General features: G+C 43.3%; 5 protein-coding genes and 1 long non-coding RNA gene across 6 annotated transcripts; 2 read left to right on the top strand and 4 right to left on the bottom strand.

The window, feature by feature from the left end:
* Positions 1-793: 793 nt before the first annotated feature.
* Positions 794-1352, bottom strand: LOC6557092 (chorion protein S15). The gene is made up of 2 exons (XM_032743419.1): positions 1304-1352; positions 794-1230 (listed from the first exon to the last, which is right to left on the bottom strand). Exons 1-2 carry the CDS (start codon positions 1313-1315, stop codon positions 934-936), a joined length of 309 nt encoding a protein of 102 aa, XP_032599310.1. The 5' UTR covers positions 1316-1352; the 3' UTR covers positions 794-933.
* A 38-nt stretch (positions 1353-1390) lies between these two features.
* Positions 1391-1987, bottom strand: LOC116806531. The gene is made up of 3 exons (XR_004365674.2): positions 1848-1987; positions 1465-1690; positions 1391-1409 (listed from the first exon to the last, which is right to left on the bottom strand). It is a non-coding gene; the product is annotated as an uncharacterized LOC116806531 (long non-coding RNA).
* A 324-nt stretch (positions 1988-2311) lies between these two features.
* LOC6557096 (chorion protein S18) lies at positions 2312-3048 on the bottom strand. The gene is made up of 2 exons (XM_001983850.2): positions 2977-3048; positions 2312-2897 (listed from the first exon to the last, which is right to left on the bottom strand). Exons 1-2 carry the CDS (start codon positions 2989-2991, stop codon positions 2412-2414), a joined length of 501 nt encoding a protein of 166 aa, XP_001983886.1. The 5' UTR covers positions 2992-3048; the 3' UTR covers positions 2312-2411.
* Positions 3049-3737: 689 nt separating this feature from the next.
* Positions 3738-8768, bottom strand: LOC6557097 (erythroid differentiation-related factor 1). The gene is made up of 6 exons (XM_001983852.3): positions 8652-8768; positions 6099-8598; positions 5756-6032; positions 5372-5683; positions 5112-5305; positions 3738-5038 (listed from the first exon to the last, which is right to left on the bottom strand). Exons 1-6 carry the CDS (start codon positions 8670-8672, stop codon positions 4653-4655), a joined length of 3690 nt encoding a protein of 1229 aa, XP_001983888.2. The 5' UTR covers positions 8673-8768; the 3' UTR covers positions 3738-4652.
* On the top strand, positions 8747-9828 carry LOC6557416 (guided entry of tail-anchored proteins factor 1). The gene is made up of 2 exons (XM_001983853.3): positions 8747-8997; positions 9059-9828. Exons 1-2 carry the CDS (start codon positions 8926-8928, stop codon positions 9512-9514), a joined length of 528 nt encoding a protein of 175 aa, XP_001983889.1. The 5' UTR covers positions 8747-8925; the 3' UTR covers positions 9515-9828.
* A 138-nt stretch (positions 9829-9966) lies between these two features.
* On the top strand, positions 9967-11260 carry LOC6556623 (signal recognition particle receptor subunit beta). Its single transcript, XM_001983854.2, has 4 exons — positions 9967-10176; positions 10270-10576; positions 10642-10767; positions 10833-11260. The coding sequence occupies exons 1-4, from the start codon at positions 10071-10073 to the stop codon at positions 11026-11028; spliced, it is 735 nt and encodes a 244-aa protein (XP_001983890.1). The 5' UTR covers positions 9967-10070; the 3' UTR covers positions 11029-11260.
* The last annotated feature ends 12430 nt before the right edge of the window (positions 11261-23690 follow it).

Below are 23690 nucleotides of genomic sequence, written 5' to 3'. Positions count from 1 at the left end.
ACCGCTCAATTTTCTTCTTCTCGGCGATGACGGTGGGCGTTCATCAGCCCCAGTTTCAGCCTCAGTTCATCTTCTTCTTCTTCTTCTTCATCATCATCTTCTTCTTCTTCTTCTTGGTTTTTTTCTCTGTCGAAATCGCACCTGCATATCGCCTGAGCAGCTTGTTCGACCGTCTCTCGTATCGGCGACACTTGAACCCCACATTGGGGGTGTTCATCTCTCGTTGAACTGCTTCCCAATATGTGTGCCACTAAATGAAGCTGGCGGTGCTGCTGCTTCGTGAGAGCATGCAGCTGGATAAGAAGCAGCCTCCCAATGCACTCTCTCTCTCAAAACAATTAAACAGACTTCAGTCTTTAGACCCGCTACGAAATGGCAAGAGACTCTTTAACTTAAGGCTATTTCTATTTGTGTTTGCTTATATTATTTAACTTTTATATTTGTTGTGTAAGGCTATCTTAAATACTATCAAAGTATGGTTCTTTCTCAGAAACCAATTTACATTTCATCTAACTCATTGTAGCAATCTCTTCTAAAGCGTTTCTTCAACAAATTGTTTTGAAGACCAGTAAAGAGGATACTGAATTGTAGCCTGACTGATTGATCTTTGTACCTCAATTTACTGCTATCAACAATTCTTTATAATCTATTTGCAAATTGAAAGCTGCATAGTTTTATGCGAGCTCAACTCCTTGACTTGGAGGCACCCGGTAATTCCAGCTCAGACCATTTAAGGCCCACGCTCAAAAGTATGTCACATTTTCTAGCTGCCCAGTAGACAAAAGACAAGTAGTAGAATTTTTTGTTCAACATGCTCCGCGGCATTCAGCGGTTTTTATTTAGTCACAGCTTTGGCAACAGCTTCTTTTTCTTCATTAGCTGTTGCTGGTCCATTGAACAAATTGTCATTTCGTTCAATTGGAGGTGGCTGAATTAATAGCCCAGACCTCCGCCATAACCACCGTGACCACCAAGGATGCCACCATCAAGCTCGTATCCGATGACGCCACGCTGGTTGTATAGACCGGAATTGACACCAGAGGAGGCAGCAGCGGCGGCAGCAGCAGCACTGGGGTTCGAAGACTTGGAGATCAGAATAGGTCTGCGTCCATAGCCACCGCCATGGTTCTGAAGGTAGCCAACATTACCCAGTCCATAACCACCCAGACCAATGTTGCCATATCCACCAGCGCTAACGCAGGCGAAGAAGGCGATGGCGACAAAAGCAATCTGCAAGTAACAAAATAAAAACCCACAGGATTAGTATGCCTGTCAAGCAGTGAATAGTGCCAGGATTACTTACCAGGAACTTCATGTTGAATATTTAGTTTTGTTGGTTGTGGTAATCAATCAAACTATGATTTACTTGCCAGCAACGTTCGCTTTTATATGCAAAATTAGACGGGATACTTACGTGACCCTCCATATATTAATATGTTTATTTGTGTATATATATATACATACCTGTGTACATCTATGTATTTACCATGTTGTTTAATTTCTATGTCAGTGATATATTTCATAATTGCCAAGTACATAAGAGAAACTTGTTATTATGTACTCGCAGTTGTAGTTTTGTTGTTGTGTCTCGAGCAATTATAAAATCGCTGGGTTACGCGATGTTTCGTTGTTTCTGGCCACTGATAATGTCCAGGCCAAAACCCGCCCCTCGACTTGGGTTCGACACATACTAAACACAACAAAAAATATATATAAAAATAATATAATAATAATAAGTACGAGCACTTCGTGAGTTCTCAATGAATCCGCGAAACGAAACACACGCCATTTGTAGCCCCAATTTATTGCAATGTATTTGGAATTCTTGGACTTGAAATTATACTCACATTCCAACGAGTAACACTCAATCGAGCAGTCACAAATGGAGCTGTTGCCAGTGCATTTTTGAGACCGAATATGCTTCAAATAAATTCATGAGCGTACAGGACGACCAGCACTTAATCAAAATAACTAAGATACATTATCGATAGATTCGACTTGGATTCAAATTCAATACTTCAATAGCAATATCGATTTACTATTAGTTGACAAAGGTTGTTGTATATTTATTTGAAGTTCACAGTTTGTCTATATATAGAAATCAACAAACTAAAAACTACAAGTCTTTAAAAAGCTCTTTGCAATACTTCTACAAATTATGACAACATTAATTTAAGCGTCTCTTGACAGTTTGCCCACAAGCCATAAATATCATTCTTTGCATGCAGCTTGTTCAGCCATACAAAATCACGAAGCTGAAAGTTCTCCAGCAATTTACAAAGACCCAAAAAATGACAAAAAGTTGTTAAAGTTTTGATGTTTCATTGCTTTTTATTACTTCCTACTGCCTTATGCGTCTATAAGAACCAGAGCTTTTCAGCTGTGCTTAATCACTGTTGCGTTGCTGTTGCTTAATAGCCGCCGTTCTGGTATCCCTTGTTCTGGCCAGCCACGGAGCTGGAGGCAGCGGCAGCCGAAGCGCCCTGAGCCTGCTCGATTGATCCGTAGCCCAATGGCTGCTTGTAGCCGCGCTGTGGGCCATAGCCGGACACCTTGATTATCCGACGGGGCTCGTTCAAGACCAGAGGACCACCGGCACCGGGTGCAGCCAGGCTAAGCTTGGCCAGGCCGAGGGCTTGACGATCAACGGGTGCGACACCATAACGGGAGTTCGGGGTCCACACAGCGGCAACGGGGACCTCAACGCTGCGACCGTAGCCCCTGCCGTAGCCCCTGCCGCCGCCATAGCCGCCACCATAACCGCCAACGGGCACGATAGAGCTAACAGTCAGAGCAGGCTGCACCTGATAGGCCAATCCACCAACGGGCACACGTCCATAACCCACATTACCATAGTCGGAAGCAGAAACAGCGGCGATGGCGCAAACGAAAAGGCACTGCAGAAAATAATGTGGATTGGGAAAAATAAGCAACTGGTTGCCAAATGGGATGCGTGCAGGATTCGCAGACACTTACCATGAACTTCATCATTTTATTTGGATAGTTGGTGTTAGTTTGTCTTTGGGTAGAGTTAACTAATGTCTGACTGGAGCGCCCCGTTTTGTTTATATAGTAAAAATCCAGGCAATGCCAATACGCTTACGTGACGAATATGATGCAAGGTTTTTGGCTCTGGCAGACGATCGTCTCTGTGCGTTCTTTGTGTTTTCCAATTGCAATCTGAAGACGTCGCTTTTGCCGCTGGCGACGTGCAATCCAATCCAAACAACTGCATGTCTAACCCCCTGAACTCAGTCCAAAACTCGCTGCTTAATTCGGCGCGGGTCCAGATAGCAGGCGTCTGCTCTTACGCCATCGTCTGAGAGTGCTCCCTGCTCCCTGCTCCACATCGTTCTCGTCGTCGTCGTTGTGGGCGTCGTCGTCATTACGCAAGCTGATGACTCGTGCGTGCCAATGAGTAGTCGGCGTCATTTTGATCCACATTTTGACAGTGTTTGCACCACTGTGGCGAGCTTGACACAATTATTCAGCGGTGCACAAACAGCAAAAGGCATTGACTTGAACTTTCTGCTGCGTTGGTAAAATTTATATACAAAAGCAAAAAAAGTTACGATAAAATTACAATAAAATTATAAAGTATAAACAAATTTCGAATTGCAGCGCAAAGCACTTTATAATACTAATAAAACATTGCAAATGATTTGAACTTATTGAAATGCGCTACCCGCAACAGCGGCGGCATATTCACTCATAATTATCCATCACAAAATAAGTGCTTTCTTGAGTATTATTATGGATTTTTATTATTTTTGGCATATAAATATTGTGATTATTTATAGGTTTTCACATTAAGTCTAAGATTCAGTTCATTATATTTAGCATAGAAGGAATAGAAATAGAAATGGTATTGATTGGTAATTTACTCTAATTACACTTTTGGATTAAAAGACTTGAAGATCATATCGTAAGTCAGTGAGTTAACTTTGAAGAGAGAGCAATTAAAACTTTAAGATAAATCTTTGAATCAACAAGCAAAGAGTAATAAACTATGACAGTGTTTCTTTTAAATTAATCGTAAACTTAATAAGACAATTCTCTCACATTTTGGGTGAGAATGAGAATATAACTCTCGATTACTCAAGCATCATCAGCTTGTTTAACAACATACTTAACAACAGAAGCAGTCCAAGATTGACGCACACCCAGTGCACTGGGCTCTCTAATCTTGATGAGGGGCACGTCTGGCGGGAGCCACGCGACTTTATAAGAGCAGCGCGCCCGTCAGCCCGTACAGAAAACTAAATCCCCACAAAATGCGTACTATGTGGCTCAAGGTAAGATGTGTGATTTGTAATGTTTAAGCGATTGCTTCGATTGATGAGGCTAATGGCTTGTTTTCTTTTTGAGCAGATCATACATGTGGCCATTGTGCTGGCAGTGGTTGTGTTCGAGAAGCATATTGCCAGTGTTGCCGATGCCAAGCAGTTGATGAACGATTGCCGCTGCCAAAGGCGGGGCTAAACAATAATTGTAGCAGCGTATTCGAGAGACGAGAGACGAAAACACACATCAATAAACACAAGGCGGGTCGATTGTATATATGTATACAAAATTTGAACTGTTCTTTTCTTTTTCTTTTTTTTATCAAACTCGTTGACGACACGTACTGCAGAGCGCTTGAGTAGTTGATTCTAGTCGCTGGCCAGCTGAGTGCCGCACATGGCTTTCAGCCGGGTCAGCAGCGTGTGCAAATGGTGTGAACGTGAAATTGACGTTGTTGCTGTTTGCTGTGCGCCTAATCCATGTTTCCCAGTCAAGGTTTCCATATACATGCGCTTGTACAACGCCGACAGCTGTTTTGGATCCTTGCCGGTCGTTAGCAACAATTTGATGAGCGTTTTCAAAGCGTTCTGCAATCGGCTTTCATAGAGAGTCAAATGCACTTTAAATTCATCGTCATCGTCGCCGCTAACGTTGCCACTGTTATCGATAACATGCCCAAAAATAAGCTGGCACTGCAAACAAATCTCTAAAGCCGCCTGCATTTGTTTCACCTTCTGTGCAGCGTGACTGGAAACTACAAAAAAAAAAGAAAGAATAATAGCATTTGTTTGTAAGTATGCCAAAACTAGCTGCTTTATTGCGCTCACCATCCGAGAGAAACTCATGCAGTGAGATGCGCTCCAATTGCACCACCAGCAAGTCCCGCACCTCCTTCAGACTCTCCAGTATTTGTGTGGCCTTCTCGTAGTGGTATTTGCACAACTGAAGCGTTGATTTCGGCAGCTGCGACACATCAGAAACGCCATAGCCACGCAGTTGTGCATAGTGGAAGGATGCAATGCTGCAGAAGGAGACAATTATCACACTTTACACAAATCGAACAGAAATCTAGGACAATAAATATTACCGCTTGTGTATCAAGCCCGAGCGGAAGCTATAAAGCACTTGGCGTGCGCCTGCATGATCCACATCGCATAGCCGCAGCGACTTCTGCAGCAAGTCGATCACCTCCTTGGATGCCTCGGCCAGGCTGCTCTTATCGGCTGCACTGTTGTCTTGCAACTGTTTGGCTAGCGTAAATGTGGCCGTCGATAGTTCCCATTGCACCAGATCCCACAGCTCTGCATTGGCCTTCCTTGTGTCCAGGCAATCCTTGGCCTTTTCGTAGTAGTTGAAGGCCTCGTTATAAAACGTTTTCTGTGTGTCCAAGGCAATGGTGCTGCGGATTAAGCAAACATTAGAAATACTTTAGAGAGTGGAGAGATTATAAAATATACAAACAGATACATACCTCTCATTGGGCATGGTGAGATGAGCACGCAGCCTCATAAATCTGCCCATGTTGCAGTAGAGAAAGGCCAGATTCACATTATCCTCTACTGCCGTGAAGGCTTCAATGCCGCGACGCAGGCAGTCATATGAATTGACAGTCAGTTTGACATACAGCGGCTCCGCTGATGCAGAGGCAGATGCAACAGTCTCAGTTTTAGTATCATTTTCAGCCTTTGAGCATTCTTCACCCTTAGTTTGGGTTGCTTCCCTTTTGCGTTTCATTTGGCTATACTCCTCTGCAAGGCAAGTAGATTGAGTGATTGTTAGGCAATTGAGTAGGGTTATCTTCTAGAGAGACTTACCCTGAGCGGAGTACATGTATTTGAGACCCAGCTCATTGCGTACGTTGCCCAAGCGACGCAACAGCTCATTGCTCTCCGCGCTCTTGGCGTGCTCCAGCGCCTCTTCGTAGCATTTGCAGCTATGTAACATGACCTGCTCCACATTCTTGGAGGGCGCCAGTGTGAGCAGCTCGACACCGTCCAGTTCCTGTGCCAGCTCGAGGGATATTTCACGTGTTGGCTCATCCAACTGTTCATATTGCTGCACATACTCCTCGATGGCGCTCCAATGCTTCGAGATTTGAAAGAAACAGTCACCGGCACGACCCAGCAGACAGCTCTGCTGGGAGACCACGTTGGCCATATACTTGTTGAGCACCTGCTGGCAGCGACAGGCCAGCTCGATGGCACGCAGCGTACAGCCATAGATCTGGGCCTCGTAATGGTGTTCCGCTAGCGTGGCATAGGTGAGACAAGCTTTCTCCAGCAGCAGCAACCTTAGATGCACATTCCACGAGCCAAAGTGTTGAGTATTGAACTTGGCATTGAGCTGCTGATTGCTGGCAGCTGCAGGTTTAGGGCAATTTGTGGTGGTGACCAGTTCCTTGGATTTGCCACGCTTCCGCGTAGTCTTAGTGGGTTGCTTTTTGGTCTGCGCCTGCGCTGCCGGCGGAAAAATCTTGAGCTGCTCATACGGCAACGGTATGGCATTGAAGGGTTTGGCCATATTGGGATTTTGCTCTTCGTGCAGGATGCGCTCCTTTTCCTCCTCCTTGGCGTGCATCTCTGACTCCTTGAGCTTCTCCTCCTGATTGTCATTGAAGTACTGCAGACAGGAGATGCCAGCACTGATGTGCTGCAGCGAGATTTTGCAACGATCCACAGTGCTGGCGATTAGAGGCGCCGGCTTGGGTTGTTTGGCATGCGACTTGAAATCCCGCAGAGCATCACAAATGTGACGCACGGCAACATTGGCTTTGCCTCCGCTTTGCTCTGAGCTCTGATAGTACTTGTCATGGCCAAAATCAAGCGGTGGCTCATCATTATCATAGCTCTCCACCTCCTCCTCGTCGTCTTCGTCCTCCTCATCTTCCTCATCAATGTCGTCGTCATCGAATAGAGTTTGTGAGTCATTGAATTTCGGTGCCTTGGGATCAATGCCGGCGGGCACATGCAAATCGGAGAGTATATAGTGTGAGGAGCTAACAATCTGTGGATACTGCTCCTTGGGCAACAGCTTGATGCAGTTGTCCAGCAATGCGCGTATATTTCCCGCCGCCTTCGGCGTTATATGCTCCAGCGTATTCTTCATGTTGCGTGCCACGGAATACAACAACATGCCAACGGGCACCGTGAACGGATTCATTTCCTGCTGTTGTTTTTGTGGTCGCTCTGATTTCTCACCCGCTTTATTCTGATTCTGGCAGAGAGTGGTCAGATCGTAGAGCTTCACGACATCATCATTGCGACCCTTGAACAGCCAGTAAGTGTGTCCCGCCTTGGTTGCATTCGCCTTGAGAAAAGCCAAAATATTCTGGGCCACATTGCGAACGACCTGCGGCGAGAATTGTGAATTCTCCAGATAGGGCAAATCCTCAGTCTTGATGATCTCATATTTCTGGACAATACCATCCAAATGATAGCACATGACCACCTCGGGCACATTGCACATCAGATTGTCCAGCCAGTAATCAATGCCCGTGAGCACATTAATGGGTTGAGCAGCATCCCAAAGCCACAAACTGATGCAGGGCCTATTTGGACCACCAAAGATAGGCATATCGGTGCCGATAAGCATGCGTATATCCTCGAAAGTCCACACGACATTCCGATTGAAGGCGTGACTCGACTTCGGATCGGGCACATTCTCCTCGATCTTCGGCTCCGGCAGCACGGGACCAGTTATTGGTAGACCAGTGCGTCTGCTGGTCAGCAACTGGGGTGCATCGCTATCAGCATCGCCAGTTTGCTTGAGACTGTGGTACAGAAACTTCGAAAGAAGATTCTTCGTTTGCAACGCCTCGCGTGAACGCTCCTTGAGGCAGAAATTGTGCTGCTGCTCATCCTCGTAGGCCAAAATGTGCTCCAATATAAACGTGCGCAGCCATTTCCAATCATCATCCGATTTGCGTAGTAAATATTTTTGTATATCGAACTCATCCAGCAGCAGTGTGTTGCCCACCTTGTGGACAACCATGCTGATGGCGCTCTTAGCGCTATACGGCAGTTTCAGTAGCTGTTTAATGTTCTCCGAATCCGAGACGACATCCACCTCGCCCACGCAGTCGGGAAACATTTGACCGAGGCGAAAGCTGGCAAAACCCGCACTCTGATACAACGCTTGATGCAGGCCATGACTACTGTGCGACGTGGTCAGCCAGTTGAGGGGCGGCAGATTAAGATTAGTGTTGCACTCCAGGCGCTTGAAGTGAGCAGGCACCTGGACTGGAGACAGCTTTATTATCGCCTGACTTTTCACGGCGTCCGACTCGTGCGGGCCAATGCTGCGGCAGGGTTCAATCTGATATGGACGCGTGTTAACTTAATTGCTTTAACAGGGCATGCTAGTCTTACCTCTTCGTTACTATCTTCCATTGCTATGACTTTTCAATACAATTTAAGCATTAAAACCAAATCGTTCACGAATATTCTACAAAGTTATAATTTGTTATGCCGGCAAACAGCTGTTCAACAGCAACCAGCCCTGGCACTGCCAGGGTTGCCTTTACATCGCATCAAATAAATATAGAAAACACACGGAGCTATCAGCTGTTATCAGCACTCGGTTTTCATTCCCCTCGCTATAAAAGACAAACCAAAATACAGTAATTTGTATAAAACTAAGAGAATGCAATTGTTTATACAGATAGCGCTGATGTGCCTAATCAACACACTCCTGCCAGACATCATACGAAACTACGTAAGTGAAGAAAATAACAATATGTCACATTTAATCACCATCCTCAACTCACGCGTTGCAGCTCAAAATTTCTCGTTTTTGGAAGAGAACAGCGGCAAACACACAAATCCTACAATCAACGCTAGACGCAGCACGTGAGGAACTGGACAATGTGCTCACCGCTCTGCATGCGGGCGAATATGCCAAAAAGATCAAAACAATGCGTGCCGAGCGCAAAGTTGCCGAAGCCGAGTCCAACATCAAAATGGCCAGGCAAATGGAAGTAATTAAACAGTCAACCATCGATACGGTGGCCTACTATGTGTCGAAGGTGCTTCTCTCCCTGATCCTCATCATCGTTTGTGCCCGCAATCGCCACGCGCCCGTTATGGTCTTCGACGATAGTTTCAGTCTTGCGCCGCTGAGCGGTTTGCTCAGTTTTCCGACTGGCGTTTATAACGCGATTTCAGTACCTGTTTGGGCTTTCTCATGTAATTTCACCTTTCGCCTACTCTACGGTTTGTTGGCGAAGAAGTGATTTGGAACGGGATGATTTGTATCTTTTTGTATTTAACTGGAATTAAGTCTTACTGTTAAAAGTGCTCGATTATGTATGTATGTATGTAGTTTGCTTAGCTTCATCAAAATTTTAACAAATTACTCATTAAGTCCTTATGTACTTTGCACAGAAAGTAACAAATACAACCGGAGAATTGTAATTTGTCCTCTATGCGAAAGCATTTTAAAGCACGCGCTTGAGTTTAATAGTTAAATATCGCAAGGAAGTATCGATATATTAATTCACATTTAAGTGCGGGAAAATATAGGATTGTAATAAATACTTGAATGAAAGTACAAATATATGTGTGTCCTTCTGTGTTGGAGAAGATAAGGAGAAAAGAAATATAAAACATAACAAGGCAGCTAATGCTTAGTAATTAATCGTAGAAACAAACACAAACTTGTCTCGACACCCTGGTTTTAGATGTCAACTTGGCATCGATGTTTTGCCGCCATCCCTAGTTGATAGCCATAGCAGTTTTAGTTGAGCAGCACTTGATAAATGTGTATTTCTCGGAGCTCACTGCAACAAAATGGATAACTTAAATGAAAATACGCAGGATAAGAAGCCAATAAAGCTGGACACAATTGATGTGACGCCCATTGTGGCAGCACTGCTGCTGGGCTTCATTGTAGTCGGTAAGTAGTCGGCACCACGCCACGTCGATGGAGGGGGGACAACAACAGCAGTTTTTATTGATGATGGTCGCAATTCAAAAATTTCGCTTTCAGCTCTCTATGTGATTTTGAGGCGACGCTCAGTTGGCCGGCGTGACTTTCTGCTAACCGGTTTGTGTGAGGCGGGCAAGAGTGCCATATTTATGCAGCTGGTGCATGACAAATTGCCGGACACCTTCACTTCGAGCAAAGAGAATGTCGGCGAATACGTTTCGGGACACATGTCCGGTCGTTTGGTGGACATTCCTGGCCATTATCGTGTGCGCGATAAGTGCTTCGATCTGTACAAGCGCAATGCTAAGGGCATTATATATGTGGTGGACTCGGTGACGGCGCAGAAGGACATTCGTGACGTAGCAGAGTAAGTGTGTGTGGCATGAGGCATGTGGCAAATTAATGGAAATCATTTCGATTCTTCTATTCTAGCTCACTGTACACAATTCTGTCGGATAGTGCCACACAGCCGTGCTCCGTGTTAGTGCTGTGCAACAAACAGGATCAGACAACGGCAAAGAGCGCACAAGTAATCAAGACTCTGTTGGAGAAGGAACTGTAAGTAGCCTAAGCATCCAATAGATTAGCCGTGACTAATGCGATTCTCGTTTTGCTTCTTCTAGAAATACAGTGCGCGATACGCGTAGCCGTAAACTGCAGTCTGTGGGCGATGATGAGGTAAACAAACCGATTGTGCTGGGCAAACCGGGACGCGATTTTGAATTCACACACATCTCACAAAACGTGCAGTTCTACGAGAGTTCGGCTAAGGAAAAGCAATTGAGTCACCTGACGGACTGGATTGATCGCATGTTGTAAATGCTGATGGACTGAAGAAATAGTAAAACACCATGATATTTATAAGCGTTGGGAGTTCGCTTCAAATGCATATTTACTACTTACTACTCTTAGAGTAAAATCCCGCAACTGTTAAATCCTTTCAAATTTGTCGTTCCTTCCTCCTGCTTCCCTGTACTACATCGATATATAGGTTTAAATTCAAATTTTATAATTAAATCTAGATCTTTTTAATAAGATTTATGAAACAAAAGATGTTTTTTCAATTCCAGATTGTTGGCTAGAAAACCGATTGTCTTTTTCAATATGCTCAATTATTTAAATTTGGCATTTGACAGATTTGCAGGAAATCTAAGTGGATTGATCTGCGAATATTAGAAACAATTTAATCTACAAAAAACACGTGGCAGCAACTCAATTCAATGTCTATGAAAACAATTTAAATTATGCGCATTTAAAAAGATTTTGCATTTGCGAAATGAACTGCTTGATGCACTGCTTGCTTACCTTGCTACGTTTTGCAGCCCAAGAGTATGCAATATAAAATATTCAAGAGCATTTAATGAAAAGGATGGCCAACCAAAAAACTGCATAAAATCTTCATACAAGATTTCAAAATAAATTCAAGTTCGTAAGTTTTCCTTGAGCAGTTGCCTTTGTGCGTTGTTCGCTTGACGCTATCTTAAATTCCAGCAAAAATTCTAACCAACTGGCCCAGAATCGTATTAGGCAAATACCCAAAATGTTTGGCGCATGCGCAAGCTTCAAACCTTTTTCGCGATTTGAAACCTTTGCGCAGCAGCAGCTGTCGATGGCTGAGCTGACCCATCCATCCATCCATCCATCGATCGATCAACTGACCGGCCAAAGATCAAACAGCCGCTAAAGCAAAAATCAATGAGCTCGATCTGTGCTCGTCTCCGCTGACTAGATAGAGTTTCTAGGCTTTGCAGAATTTCTAAGAATTGCGAGCTTTCAAGATTTGCCGAACGGATCTGCTGGGCGGATGTTTGACAGTCGGCGCTGTCCGCGTTGACGCCAGCTGCCATTCTCTAATGTTGCCAATTTTTGGAGTGCCAACGTTGGTGGCATCCTCCTTTGATGGATACAAAACCGAAAACCGAAAACGAAAACGAATTTCGAGGAAAAGCGCGAACAGCGCTCAGCTGAGCGAGCATAAATGCTTTGCCTGCCTCTGCTCTCCACTGGCTGACTGATCAATAAACTGACCCTGACACGCTGCCCATGTCCCATTCAAGAGTTTCAGTTTCCCTCTGGCAAATGTGTTAGGAACCCATTAAAAATTCATCAAGTTGGTACACTAAAGTTCTGCAAATGTGTATAACGGATGGGTTGGGGTTGTTTTCAAGTCGAGCGATTAGTGGGGAGACTTTGTTGGCTGAGAATGTGAAATATTTTGCGCCTTCATCTCTATGGAATCTAATTACCAATGCATTATTCAATTATAGCTAATAAATGGTATTAATTTTGTGCATTTAAATTAAGCGCGCTTTTAACAATATCATTTAATCGTTATTTAATAGTTTTGTATCTATTTGTTTTTATTGCCTGAGGCTCGCTGCGGCAGTCGCCAAATGCTCGTGGCGTTTAAATAAAAATAAATGAATATTTATTACATCTAATAGGTTTTTTGGGTTTTTTTTTGTTGCTGTTGTGAGTTGAAAAAGTAAAGTGAAAGAGGATAAATAAAATTTGTTCGCTGCAAAGCTAATGTTTTTGTTGCGCAACTTGGTGTTTGCTGCCTGATGCCGCTAATAGGAGTTTTTTGCCATTTAATTTGTGGGGAAAATTGATGTGTGAAGTGCAAAGTGAACTGCGTCGACTAAGAGTGGATTATTATTATGTTGTTGTTGCAGCTGTCGGTGAGTGGCTCAATATAAAACAATTATTGCTTGACTTAAATTCATAAAATCACATAAAAAGGAAATTCTTTTAGCAATGCGCTTCACCCATTAAAAATGCGTGAAAAGCTTATTAGAAAATTAGCAAATGCTTTTGCATAGCATACACATGTGAAAACCAGTTGGAATACTGCCAGCGCTTAACTAAATAAAAGTATCAGTAAATATATATTTATCTATGTATATTTAGATACACTTCTTATTAAATACTTCAAAACGATTCACCCAAAATTGACAAAAGAAAGGACTCTTGAACAAAGAAATTACGATCGTGTCGGATATATATATCATTTTATAGCTTGTATTATTATTTGATAATTTCGAGACTAAAGCTTAAAGATTTCAGTACCCACCAAATCAAAGCCAGCGCTTCCTGGCTCTAAGTTTTTACCCTCTGCGGCTGCAACAGCGCGCCACATGGCAGTCGTGATTCGGTGTCATGTGCATTGGAGCACGTGCTACACTAAAAAAAAAGTAAAAAAAAATCAAAGTACAGCCAGACTTTTTACAGCTGCAGACAAAGACAAAGAAAGAGATGACGACAATGCGGTCCATATGTTTCAGACACGCTTTAGCCAAGCGGAAGAAGCGCCTTTTAGGGCTGTCTCCGAGTTGGGTCTGCGTACACAGTAGCTGCTAATTATGCACAGCTGATTAGGCAGACAAATGCAACAGGCCTCTTTTTTTTCGCTGGGGGGAGACACAGTTTTGAACAAAAAATACGATATGCTGCAACGGGTCCGATTACCGAAATGCTGCCAAAAAATTCACTGGAATACCAGACAAGAGACAAGAGAGTTGAGATTAAAGCTTTGTGTGTTGTCCTATTGAATTACGGGCAGATTAGCAGACCGTTAGTGGACTAAGTGGACTTGGTTAGCGTCAGCCTGATTGGGCAATAAATCAGCGTTATTTCGACTATTATTCTTATATTTTTTTAGAAAGTAATAATAATGGCAAAAGGTGTATTTATATATTGATTTATACATATGCATATATAGAGCTAAATGTTATGTGTTATTGCTCCTTTCTGATAATTTAATAAGTCTGCACGGCAATTACGCTGCTTGAGGCAAGCTGCTGGTCAAAAAGTGAAGCCGGCCCAACAGTTCAGTTTTTATGTACACAGACAGCGACGTTTTGTAGGTTTTTTCCCTTGATGCTGTTGAGGTGTTTGGTGGTACACGTTGCGCATCTTTGTTTTCTCCACATATGCAATTTATTTTAACACATCGTTAAAGCACAAAAAATATAAATCTTGACGCGCTGGACATTGCAATTATCACCTCTGCATAATCAGCAATGCCAACAACAACAACAAATTGAGCAACAAGATGCCGTCAAACAACGAGAGCAACGGATGCCCCGCGGTTGCAAGCTCGAACTGAAGACGCGACAGCTGCCACAACAGCCTCTTTTAGCTTTCATTTTTGGCACTACCCCGACCCACGCGGCCCAAATACACTCAGAGAAACGAAACAGAACAAAGTTTGAACTCAAAACGCAGCACAAGCATTGTTAAAATCAAAAATGCATTTTCATTTTGTGCCGCTTTTCTGCGAGTGTATTTACTTTAGGTAGGCAGTGGCTTTAATAGCAGCCCATTTAGCACCTTGCTGACGCAGCATCTAATTAAACTGCAGTCGAGTGCAGCCTTTTTAGCCAATTTTCATGGATCGGCGGGCCATCAGGGCTGCTGGGCTGCTGGGCTGCTTCACTTGATGGCCAACAGCAGATTGGCAACAATTTCTTGTCATCACCTGGATGGTAACAACGAAAAAAAAGGGATGTTTTCATTTATGATTTCCACGCGAACTTTCTCAATGGGGTCCCCCACATTATAGCTCAAATTTATGATTATTTTTGATTTTTGCACATACAACTTGTTGATTAATTATAATGCGCCAACACTCGCCGTCGCTGTTTCCAGACCCACCAGCAGCTGCTCAGTTTGTTGCCAAATTGAAGTCTTTGTTGGCCGCAAAACGTTTCACATGACACGAATGATGCCCGCTCCAAGCGAATCTCCTCACCTAATTATGGGGTTACACACCGCAGAAGCTGCATCAGAGATGTCTACGTGCTCCTCCTCCTCCTCCTCCTCCTCCTCCTCCTCCTCCTCCTCTCACTCTGTCGGTGCGTGCTGCCATAAGATTGTTTGCATTGGCTGGGAATGCAGCCAAAATGGTAGCTGAAAGATATTCATGTCAATTGCACATCATGCGCTCTTTCATTATGTTTATTTTTATAGGAAATTATACTTAAATGCAATAATTTTGGCGCTTTTGAGAGTAGCTTTCGGGTAGACAGCAGTTGATTGAAATTAATTTCAAGGTTGCGTTTGCACAACAAATTATGGAAATATCCCTTTGCTTTCCAGGTTGTTAGACGCAGCTGCAAACGTGCATATATTTATTTTAATGACTTTATGGTTCATCGAGGGCTTTACTCTTTGTTTGAAAGTCTGTTCGAATTTAACAGAGTTATGGCTATGGAAACTATTGACCCGATCCTACAAGAACTTTCTGTAGGTATTATGATAATATGGAAAATCGAGTTAGAACTGGGTCTTCAACTTTGAATGTAGTCTTTAAGTAGATGTCAAAGCATGATCAAAAATATCTGGCTTATGAAAATCGGTTGAGCTTTGATCGAGTTATGACAGTAGAAATATTAAGCCGTGGAAATAATTTTTAAAATTCGAATTTCTTTAAGTACTTCTTTTATAAGGATTCCTGTATTTAACCACTCTTTATACAAGTTAAAGCATTTAGGAAAGCTAGTATTTAATAGGCTTCTTAAGGGAATATCGATAATCACTTTGATTAGCCTGCCAACTGCTTCGAACGTGTTCAAATTGCTGCTGTTTTCAGCATTGGCCCCACTAAAGTGTGGGCCATAAACAAGTGCGGCCTCCGTCATCTAAATGCAAATGCGCAACAAAATTACTTGAACACGCTCCACAAGCACCATATGGGGCAAGAAGGGAGTGGAGTGGAGGCAGTGGCAGAGGGGGGTATAGCTAAACGGGTACGATGTGGTTGTGTTAGAGGTCCAACGTTGCGGCACGCTACTGTCTATCAAAGGCTTTTGACTTTGGCAAATTAATCAACGAGCAGACGAAACGTCGACGCAGGTAAGAGAAGTGAAGGGTGGAGAGGGGCTGGCAGGGAGGGGAATGGAATGGAGAGGAGAAGCCGCAGGCGGGCATTGCCAAGTAATACGTATGTCCAAAGCGCCGGCATAGAGTACAAAAATTCAAAGCAAGTACATCAAGTACATATATACTGTATGTGTGTGTGTGTGTGTCTATGTGTGTGTGTGTGTGCCGGTCACACTTTTGATTTTCTATAATTTGAGGCTTGGTTTGGAACGCTGCTCTGCTCTGCCAGCCGAAAACATGCGCGGTCAGTCGTGTGCGGCGTAAGGCAACCAAATGTATCGAAATGCAACCGACCGATATAATTGCGTTTTTTCGTGAATACACACACACACACACACACACACACACTCACACACATATACTATTTTGTATATAGGTATGTGTGTGTATAAACATGTTTGGCCGAGCGACACGCGCAACCAGCCTTTTCTCATATGTAAAGCACATGATTTTCCAATTGGAAAAATTAGTCAAGTGTATGTGTGTGTGTGTGTGTGTGTGAGTGAATTAGATAGAGGGGTGGTTGAGCGTTGGGTGGCAGGGGGTGTGGGAACGGTTTCAATAGCAGCGCACGCGTGGCCAGCGAGCAGCGGCATAAAGGAAGAGTGCGACAAGCGAGGCGCAACCAAAAGCTAAAAGCCAAGCCATTGAGACGAACGTTTTGCCTCAGCAATTTATGGCCAAGCGTTCGAAAAGAAAACAACAATAACAAAAAAACAACAACAACAAAACACAGTCTAAAAATCAGCCGCCACATTTAAGCACAGCCAGGCTGGCCACACAGGATGCTTGGCCTAGTCAGTCCATGGCAAATCCGGCTGGTCGACTAATTGGGGATACGATTCTCGAATTGCTGTTGCAGTTATTTACTTTTGGGGCCGTCGTCTGTCCATGATTAATGTGCCCGCGACAACGTGTGAGTTCCTCCAGCGTGGAGGAAGGGGGAAGCAGTCGACAGACGAGAGACGAGAGACAAACATAAAAATGAAAACGAAACTGTTGCCCACCCAGGTGCACCATACTTTTTGGCATTGACTGACCACGAGACAAAGTAGCAGTGTGGCAGCAACGAGGGGCAGGTAGCAGGGGCAGTCGGCACAGTCGCACGCCAGACACAGACGACGATTGATGGACTTCACACGTTGCCCCGCTGCCACAAATGATGGGCTATCGCTGTGGCACACATTTGTCTGTCTGGCTGTCTGTCTGTCTGTCTGTGGCCTAAAAAGCGGCCTGCAGCGCTGTGTGGGTCGCTCATCAGTCAAATTTGGCTGCAATCGCAATCACTCTCTCCGTGTGGCACAGACACACTCGTTCTACGAGTTGTCTCGAAGCGAGCAATACTCTGTCACACTTTATATTGCATACTTGAATAAGTACAATTCCAGATCGAAGATATAGCAAACTGATCTTACACTCTTCATATTTTCAAGAATGTCAAAACTTCCGACCATCTCAGCAAAGCGCATAGGAAAACCAAACCAGCCGACAAATTTAGGGTAAATGCCTGAAGATCTGATGCTCTGTTCAGGGATGGATAAGCAACAAAAGTAAAATGCATTTAAATGTTCTTTAGAATTGATCGATGCAGTTTGCATTTAACCAACAAAAGAACTCTTGATGCATCTTTATGCTGAAACAAGGGCAGTCTTTGTATGCAGCCCTGGTTTGCTGTCTGTCTGTCGGTCTGTCTGATTGCTGACACTTGCACAAGTGATGTGTGGTAGTCATCAGCATCATCAGCACCGTCTGACATTGGAGTCCTGCAGTTAGTTGCGCCGATTTCCGTTTGTCTCGGCCTGCGTACAACATGACACTAATTAAGTTTTGTGGTTTTGCGTCCCCTGCCCCTGTCGCAAGTCTTAAGTCATTGGCTTGCGTGTGATTTGTGTCGTCTGTTTTGTCGTCTCTCTCGGGTATCTCTCTCTCTCTCTCTCTCTGTCTCTCTCTATCTCTTTCTGGAGGAGGCCCTTGCAACTTTGCCGACATTGAGTGCCAGCCGTGGCCGGAGCTCATTTTTGGGCATTTTATGTGGCATATTTGTTCTGTGGATATGTAAAAATCTTGCTTATTGTTGTTGCTGCTGTTGTTGTTGTTGTTCGTTCGTTTTGTTTGCCACGGCATATTCACTCAATTGCAACTGTGCTGCGGTGGCATGAACGCCAAGTCTGGTAGACCTTAATTCCTTTTTACGGTCATTTTAATATCCATCAAATCGCATCGCTGATTCGCAGCGTTCTACGCTCGTTGGCTTCTCCTACTACCAAACAGCAAAACCAGCTAACAGCTAACAGCCCGCATTTTAGCATTTTGCTCTGTCGATGTTTCATTCGGCTGATTTGTATGTTTCAGTTTTAGTATGTGTGTGATGCGTGTTTTTTGTTGTTGCTGCTGTTTGCTGAATGCTGTCAGTGGAGCGTTAATAGTAGCACGCTGTTGTTGGGTAGCTAGTTAGTTGCCTTGTACTTTAGCTTTGCCGACGTTGAAAGCAAACTCTAAACAGGCAAAATTGCATAAGGTGAGCCGAGAGCGAAGGCGATGCCAGCCTAATGATATGACTAAGAGTCTCGGTCGGAGTTGGAATTGGATTTCGAATTGGAGTGGAGTGGTATGGTGGAAGGTATATAAAAAGGGTCTACGATCTGAATGACTTGGCAGGCCCAAGCGGCATGAAGTTTTAGGCAATCTCATCTCTCACCCTCTCTCTCTCTCTCTCTCTCTCTCTCTCTCTATCTCTCGCTGCTTATTAAACTTTATGTACAAACAAATTCCTTCAAGCTGAAATGATCAAATCATAAACTGATAGTCGTTAGTGGAAAACAATTTTCATGAAAAAAAGAAAGAGAAAAATTACAAATGGCAAAATTGAATAAACAAGCAAAATGTTATTTCTAAATTCAATTTCAATCTCAATTCAATTTCAAATATTCAAAAACTTATAGTAATACTCTTTACATTCTAATGTTTAATCCTTAATGGCTCAAAAACAGTCGAGCAGCCAAACCAGTTGCTCAGAAAGCTTCACATCTTCTGCCCCAAAAAGTATGCTAATTTCATTTGTGCAACTCTCGTTTGAAACATGTAACTTTTTCCCTTTCATACTCTTGCTCTCTACATAATAATAGCAATATAACTAAAAACGACTTTAGACCATTCTCTTGCATTGGACACGCTCAGCTGATTATATACATGCCCGACTTATCAACGATCACACGATCCGATTCAGAGCGTAATTGTTGATGAGGTCTTGCCTCAGTTAGCATAATTGACAGATTACTATATAATATACACACAAAATACGTTGAGGCTAATAGTTAAAATTATAATATTTGAGCATGTTTATTTAAAACACTTAACGCATGCCCAATGCTTGAAATTAACGCTGTGTAAAATGTGTACTTGTGTTTGTTTGAGTCGGTTGCCGGGGCAGCCAAGCATGAAAGTCTGAGGGCACCTTACCAATTTCGGTGGTGCCAAGCCGCCAAATTGTCGCACCATCCCAAAATGGAATGGAGCGTGTGGCTGGCTAGCTGTGTGGAGGTTACTCACTCACTTTGGACTGTTGATCTTGAGCAAAGTGGGCATTGAATAAATTAAAACAAATGAGAAGGCTATAATAGTCTAGGGAGCACGAACTGAACTCACAACCTGCTGAGATATGAGAATTCATTTTCGACTACAGCTCTATGGCAATAATGTGTCAATGTATCTTATATATCTATATGAAGCCACTGTGGCTATCGTAAGTCGCAAAACAGAGGCAGTTATCGACGCGACTGTTGAACAAGATCTTATTGTTTTCTTCTGTCTGTTACATTACAGGGTATAAGTATTTGTTTTTATTTGACTAGACTAAGATAAGCAAAGCTATTTCTGCCAATCAACTATTCAAAGCTTAGTTCTATTTCCTATATATTTTAATTTGTATATTTTAAGCAAAAGCGGTTTATTTTTGAGCTTGTTGCACGACTATTTTGTATGACTTTATCTGGCTGAACGCTTGAATGAACCACAGATATATATATACATATATACATACAAATATATTTGCTTACAAAGTTGCCTAACTTGTCGGCAGTGAAGCAAACCAATCCGAATTCCAAACCAACTCTCATTCCCACACTTTTGAAATATTTCGCATAAATGCAGTTAAGAAAAATAAAAAAAAAAAAAACCGACAAACAGCAAGAAATTAGCTACAATATGCGAAAAACGTTACAAATGCACTTTGCGGTTTGCCATTTACGAGTCCCAATGGGTCTCCTGCGTTGGATGCGCGGATTGGCGCGTCTGGAGCGTGTGTCCAAGATACCCGAGACCTAAGTGAATATATTCAGCGTCTGGTCGCCATGTGCAAACCCAAAGCCAAAGCCAGCGAATGCAAAGTATGCAAATGAATGGAAAAACCGCGTCAAAGCAAAATCGCCGCCAAAATCGGAGGCGCATGCAGAACAACTTTATAAAGTCATTGCTCTCTCTATCTCCCTCTAACTATATCTCTCTCTCTTTCTCTCTCCCACTCTTACACCCTTTTTGCCTCGCAATGGCTCCTGTCGTCTGTGTTTGCGTCTGCGGCGTGACCAGCTTGTTAGCTGATTAGTTGCCGCCTCTAACAAATAAATTCCTTATAACGCCGGCCTGCAGATCTTCCCCAACTCATTCGCAGGCATTAATTAATAACATCCGGCGCCTTAAATCAGAGAAAACGGTTTCTTTACTCCGCCTACAGCTTAGACACAGTTTCAATACTCTATGCCCAGACCAAAAATCCTTTCTAATTTTAAGAATTTCTGTTTTCTTCATTTTTCTGAGTGTGGACAGGAGATTAGAGCTTAACTGTTGGTTCCTTGAGTGATCTTCCTAGGCACGTTGAGCAGTATTCCGTTATAAATTTAAATACTTGATTGGGTTAACCAAAAGTTCTCAAATATCTAAAGCTCAGCCGGAAAGTAGTTTCTTTACAGCTGCGCTAATATGCTCGTCTATGCAGGGTATTTTGGAGCTGGCAACCCTTCGAAGATAAGAGCAAACATTTTTCGGGGCCTGTTTAATTACCACGGCGCACGAAGCGAGACAGATCGGAAAGTCACTGCTGGTGGTGGGGCACACACACACATGGTGGTCGCTGGATGTTGGCGGTTGCCGCAGGAACAAACAGTTTATCGCTGGAAATAACATAATTTCGCTTTTGAAAGATGCTGCTGCTGCTGCAGCAGCGTTGGAAGATGGCCGCAAATCTGCGCCCAAAAATTGAGCAATTTGAAATTCAATCAGTAGCTGGAAGCCAGCGCCTCGAACTGCGCACAGACTGCCACACAGACTCTCGACGCTGGCAAATTATAGTAATTGAGTGCGCCGCGACGCCGGCTGCAAAACTGCAACTGCCAGCAAACAACAGCAAACAGCAAACAGCGAACAGTGAGCGGCACATGAATGGACATAAGTTGCTGTTGCTGTTGCTGTTGCAAGTTGCTCTGGACCTGGCCTGAACCTGCAGCGTGTCTGTTGGCGGTCGCCGCACACGAGGTTGCCACAATGCAGCCGCAGATGCAGCACCAACAGCAGCCGCAACCGCCGCCAATGTTCCAAATATGGAAATGAGCTGCAGCCCCACACACACACACACACACACACTGAAAGGGCCACCAGCGTTGGAGCTTGGAGCTGGGCAGTCATCATCCACGTTGTAGTCACGCAATGTGGCTCATCCTGATTGTGATAGCCTTTTCCTTTCCTTTTTTTGTGTTTTTAATGCGTTTCTTGGATTTCTTTTTAATATTATCGCCAAGGTCGGTGCTCGTTGTTGTTGGCTTGCGGGAGGGAAGCGGAGAAAAACTGGGTCAAGTTTATCAATTCGTTTGCCTCCCAGATAGCATTTATCTATTAACTGTTTTGTGGGCTTCAATTTTTAGCTTGGGTTTCGATTGCTTTTCAGGGCTCGTCTCTTGTCGGTTTTATCAGTTTATCAGTTAAATGTGTCAGCTTTTGTCTGATATATATTTTTTCTGTGACCTTGTTGTGTGTACACGCCTAATAAATAATGTTGTTGTTGTTGCTGTTGCTGTTGTTGCTGTTGTTTGTGCGCATTCATTGCTCTTCTTCTCTCTTCTATTTTTATTTTTTTGTGTTTTTCCCTGCCGTTTATTGGCTGCTTTTTGTGTAATTTGGAATTTTTCATTTGTTTATGTGACGACGCTTTTTAATTGGGGCAAGTGTGAGTGTGTGCGTGTATGTGTGTGTGTGTATGTGTGTATGTTGTTAGTTGGTTCTCCGATTTGAAGCAACAACAAATATAAAACCCACGAACTTGGAGAAGTCTTCAGAGCCTTAAGAATATGTCCATAAAATGAGAAAAATTTAAGAAAAAAGCATAATAAATATTTTTATAAACAAATATTATGGGATGATCTGCATCACTTTTAATTATTTATTTACTTAATGTGCACTAAAAACAATCCATAGTTTAAAAGAAGGCTTGCATAATATAATAAACTAAGAAAAAATAATAATAAATTCAGATATATTATAAAATGGTCCTAAATTTATTGCAAGGCTGCTGGGTTTCCCAGAATCAAACTCAATTAGACCAACAAACTTAAGGCGTTAATTGAAACGTTGAAAAGGTTAAGAAGAGAAAAAGAGGGAGATATTTTTAATAGACTTTAGCAAGTATTTTAAGCTAGTAATTTAAGTAAGGCTGTAGAATCGGTTTGCACTGCAGAAGAACAACGTTTATTATTTAAGCTTTGACCATGTTAAAGAAATGGAAAAAGGTTCTATCGTTTTGGGCAATTTTGAAATCTTTTTCTTACTACTCTAGTAGTAAAAAAATGCCCATTGGCTAATCACGAATATTTTTCACACCCGCGAGCAATATCAATTAAGCAAACTGTGTACTCTGAGCAGGCGGAGGCAGCCTTTAGGTTTATCAACGGCACCTTACACAAAATCGGCACAAAGATGGAGCCCTCTGTGGCGACTCAGGGTTTGTCTGGGCATCGCCATGCCGTTGATGTTTGGGGCGTGAAAATTGACGGCGTAAATTGCGAAAGTCGGCAACGCCAAGAGCACAAAACAGTGCGCTGCGATGCCGAGGGAATAGCGGAGAGGTGTGAAGGGTTTTTGGGCAGATCGACGCCTGAGGATCGGGTGCGAAATGAACAGGAACGGGAAAGGGAACAGGAACGGGAACGGACTTGGACTTCACACTTTCAAAGTAATTTTAACACATTTCAATTAAAAGGAACGCCGTTGCGCGTTGAACATGTAAAATTTAATTAAAAATAATAATACCTTAAAGGATACCGATAACGATACTGATGCCAAACCAAGTCAGGCAACGGGATCTTACCACGTAGCTTGTGGTTATTTGGTGTTGGTGCGTTAATTGAAGAACCAGGCCCAGGCCCAGGCCCAGGCCCAGGCCCAGACGCAGGCTCAGGGTTCGTAATGGGAAAAGCTATTAACGGCTTGTCATAACAAGCTACTTCGTTCAAGTTCGGCAATGAGAGAGACGGCCAACGGGCAATGGCCAACTGCGATTTACGACACATAAATCATTAGCTTAATTGATAACCGGACGCTATTTACGATGACAC

The sequence above is a fragment of the Drosophila grimshawi genome, unplaced genomic scaffold, assembly GCF_018153295.1.
Source record: "Drosophila grimshawi isolate 15287-2541.00 unplaced genomic scaffold, ASM1815329v1 contig_44, whole genome shotgun sequence".
NCBI classification, from domain to species: Eukaryota; Metazoa; Arthropoda; class Insecta; order Diptera; family Drosophilidae; genus Drosophila; species Drosophila grimshawi.
Note: the sequence above shows the minus strand (reverse complement) of the source record. Positions and strands in the feature narration are given on the sequence as shown.

Excerpts from the sequence above, each read along its gene's own strand:
- LOC6557097 (XM_001983852.3), bottom strand. The coding sequence starts at position 8,672 with ATGGAAGATAGTAACGAAGAG. Across the intron at positions 8,599-8,651 it reads TGGAAGATAGTAACGAAGAG|ATTGAACCCTGCCGCAGCAT; the intron begins GTAAGACTAGCA and ends CGTCCATATCAG. Across the intron at positions 5,306-5,371 it reads TCGGGCTTGATACACAAGCG|CATTGCATCCTTCCACTATG; the intron begins GTAATATTTATT and ends CTCCTTCTGCAG.
- LOC6557416 (XM_001983853.3), top strand. The coding sequence starts at position 8,926 with ATGCAATTGTTTATACAGATAGCGCTGATGTGCCTAATCAACACACTC. Across the intron at positions 8,998-9,058 it reads CAGACATCATACGAAACTAC|CTCAAAATTTCTCGTTTTTG; the intron begins GTAAGTGAAGAA and ends CACGCGTTGCAG.
- LOC6556623 (XM_001983854.2), top strand. The coding sequence starts at position 10,071 with ATGGATAACTTAAATGAAAATACGCAGGATAAGAAGCCAATAAAGCTG. Across the intron at positions 10,177-10,269 it reads GCTGGGCTTCATTGTAGTCG|CTCTCTATGTGATTTTGAGG; the intron begins GTAAGTAGTCGG and ends TTTCGCTTTCAG. Across the intron at positions 10,577-10,641 it reads GACATTCGTGACGTAGCAGA|CTCACTGTACACAATTCTGT; the intron begins GTAAGTGTGTGT and ends CTTCTATTCTAG.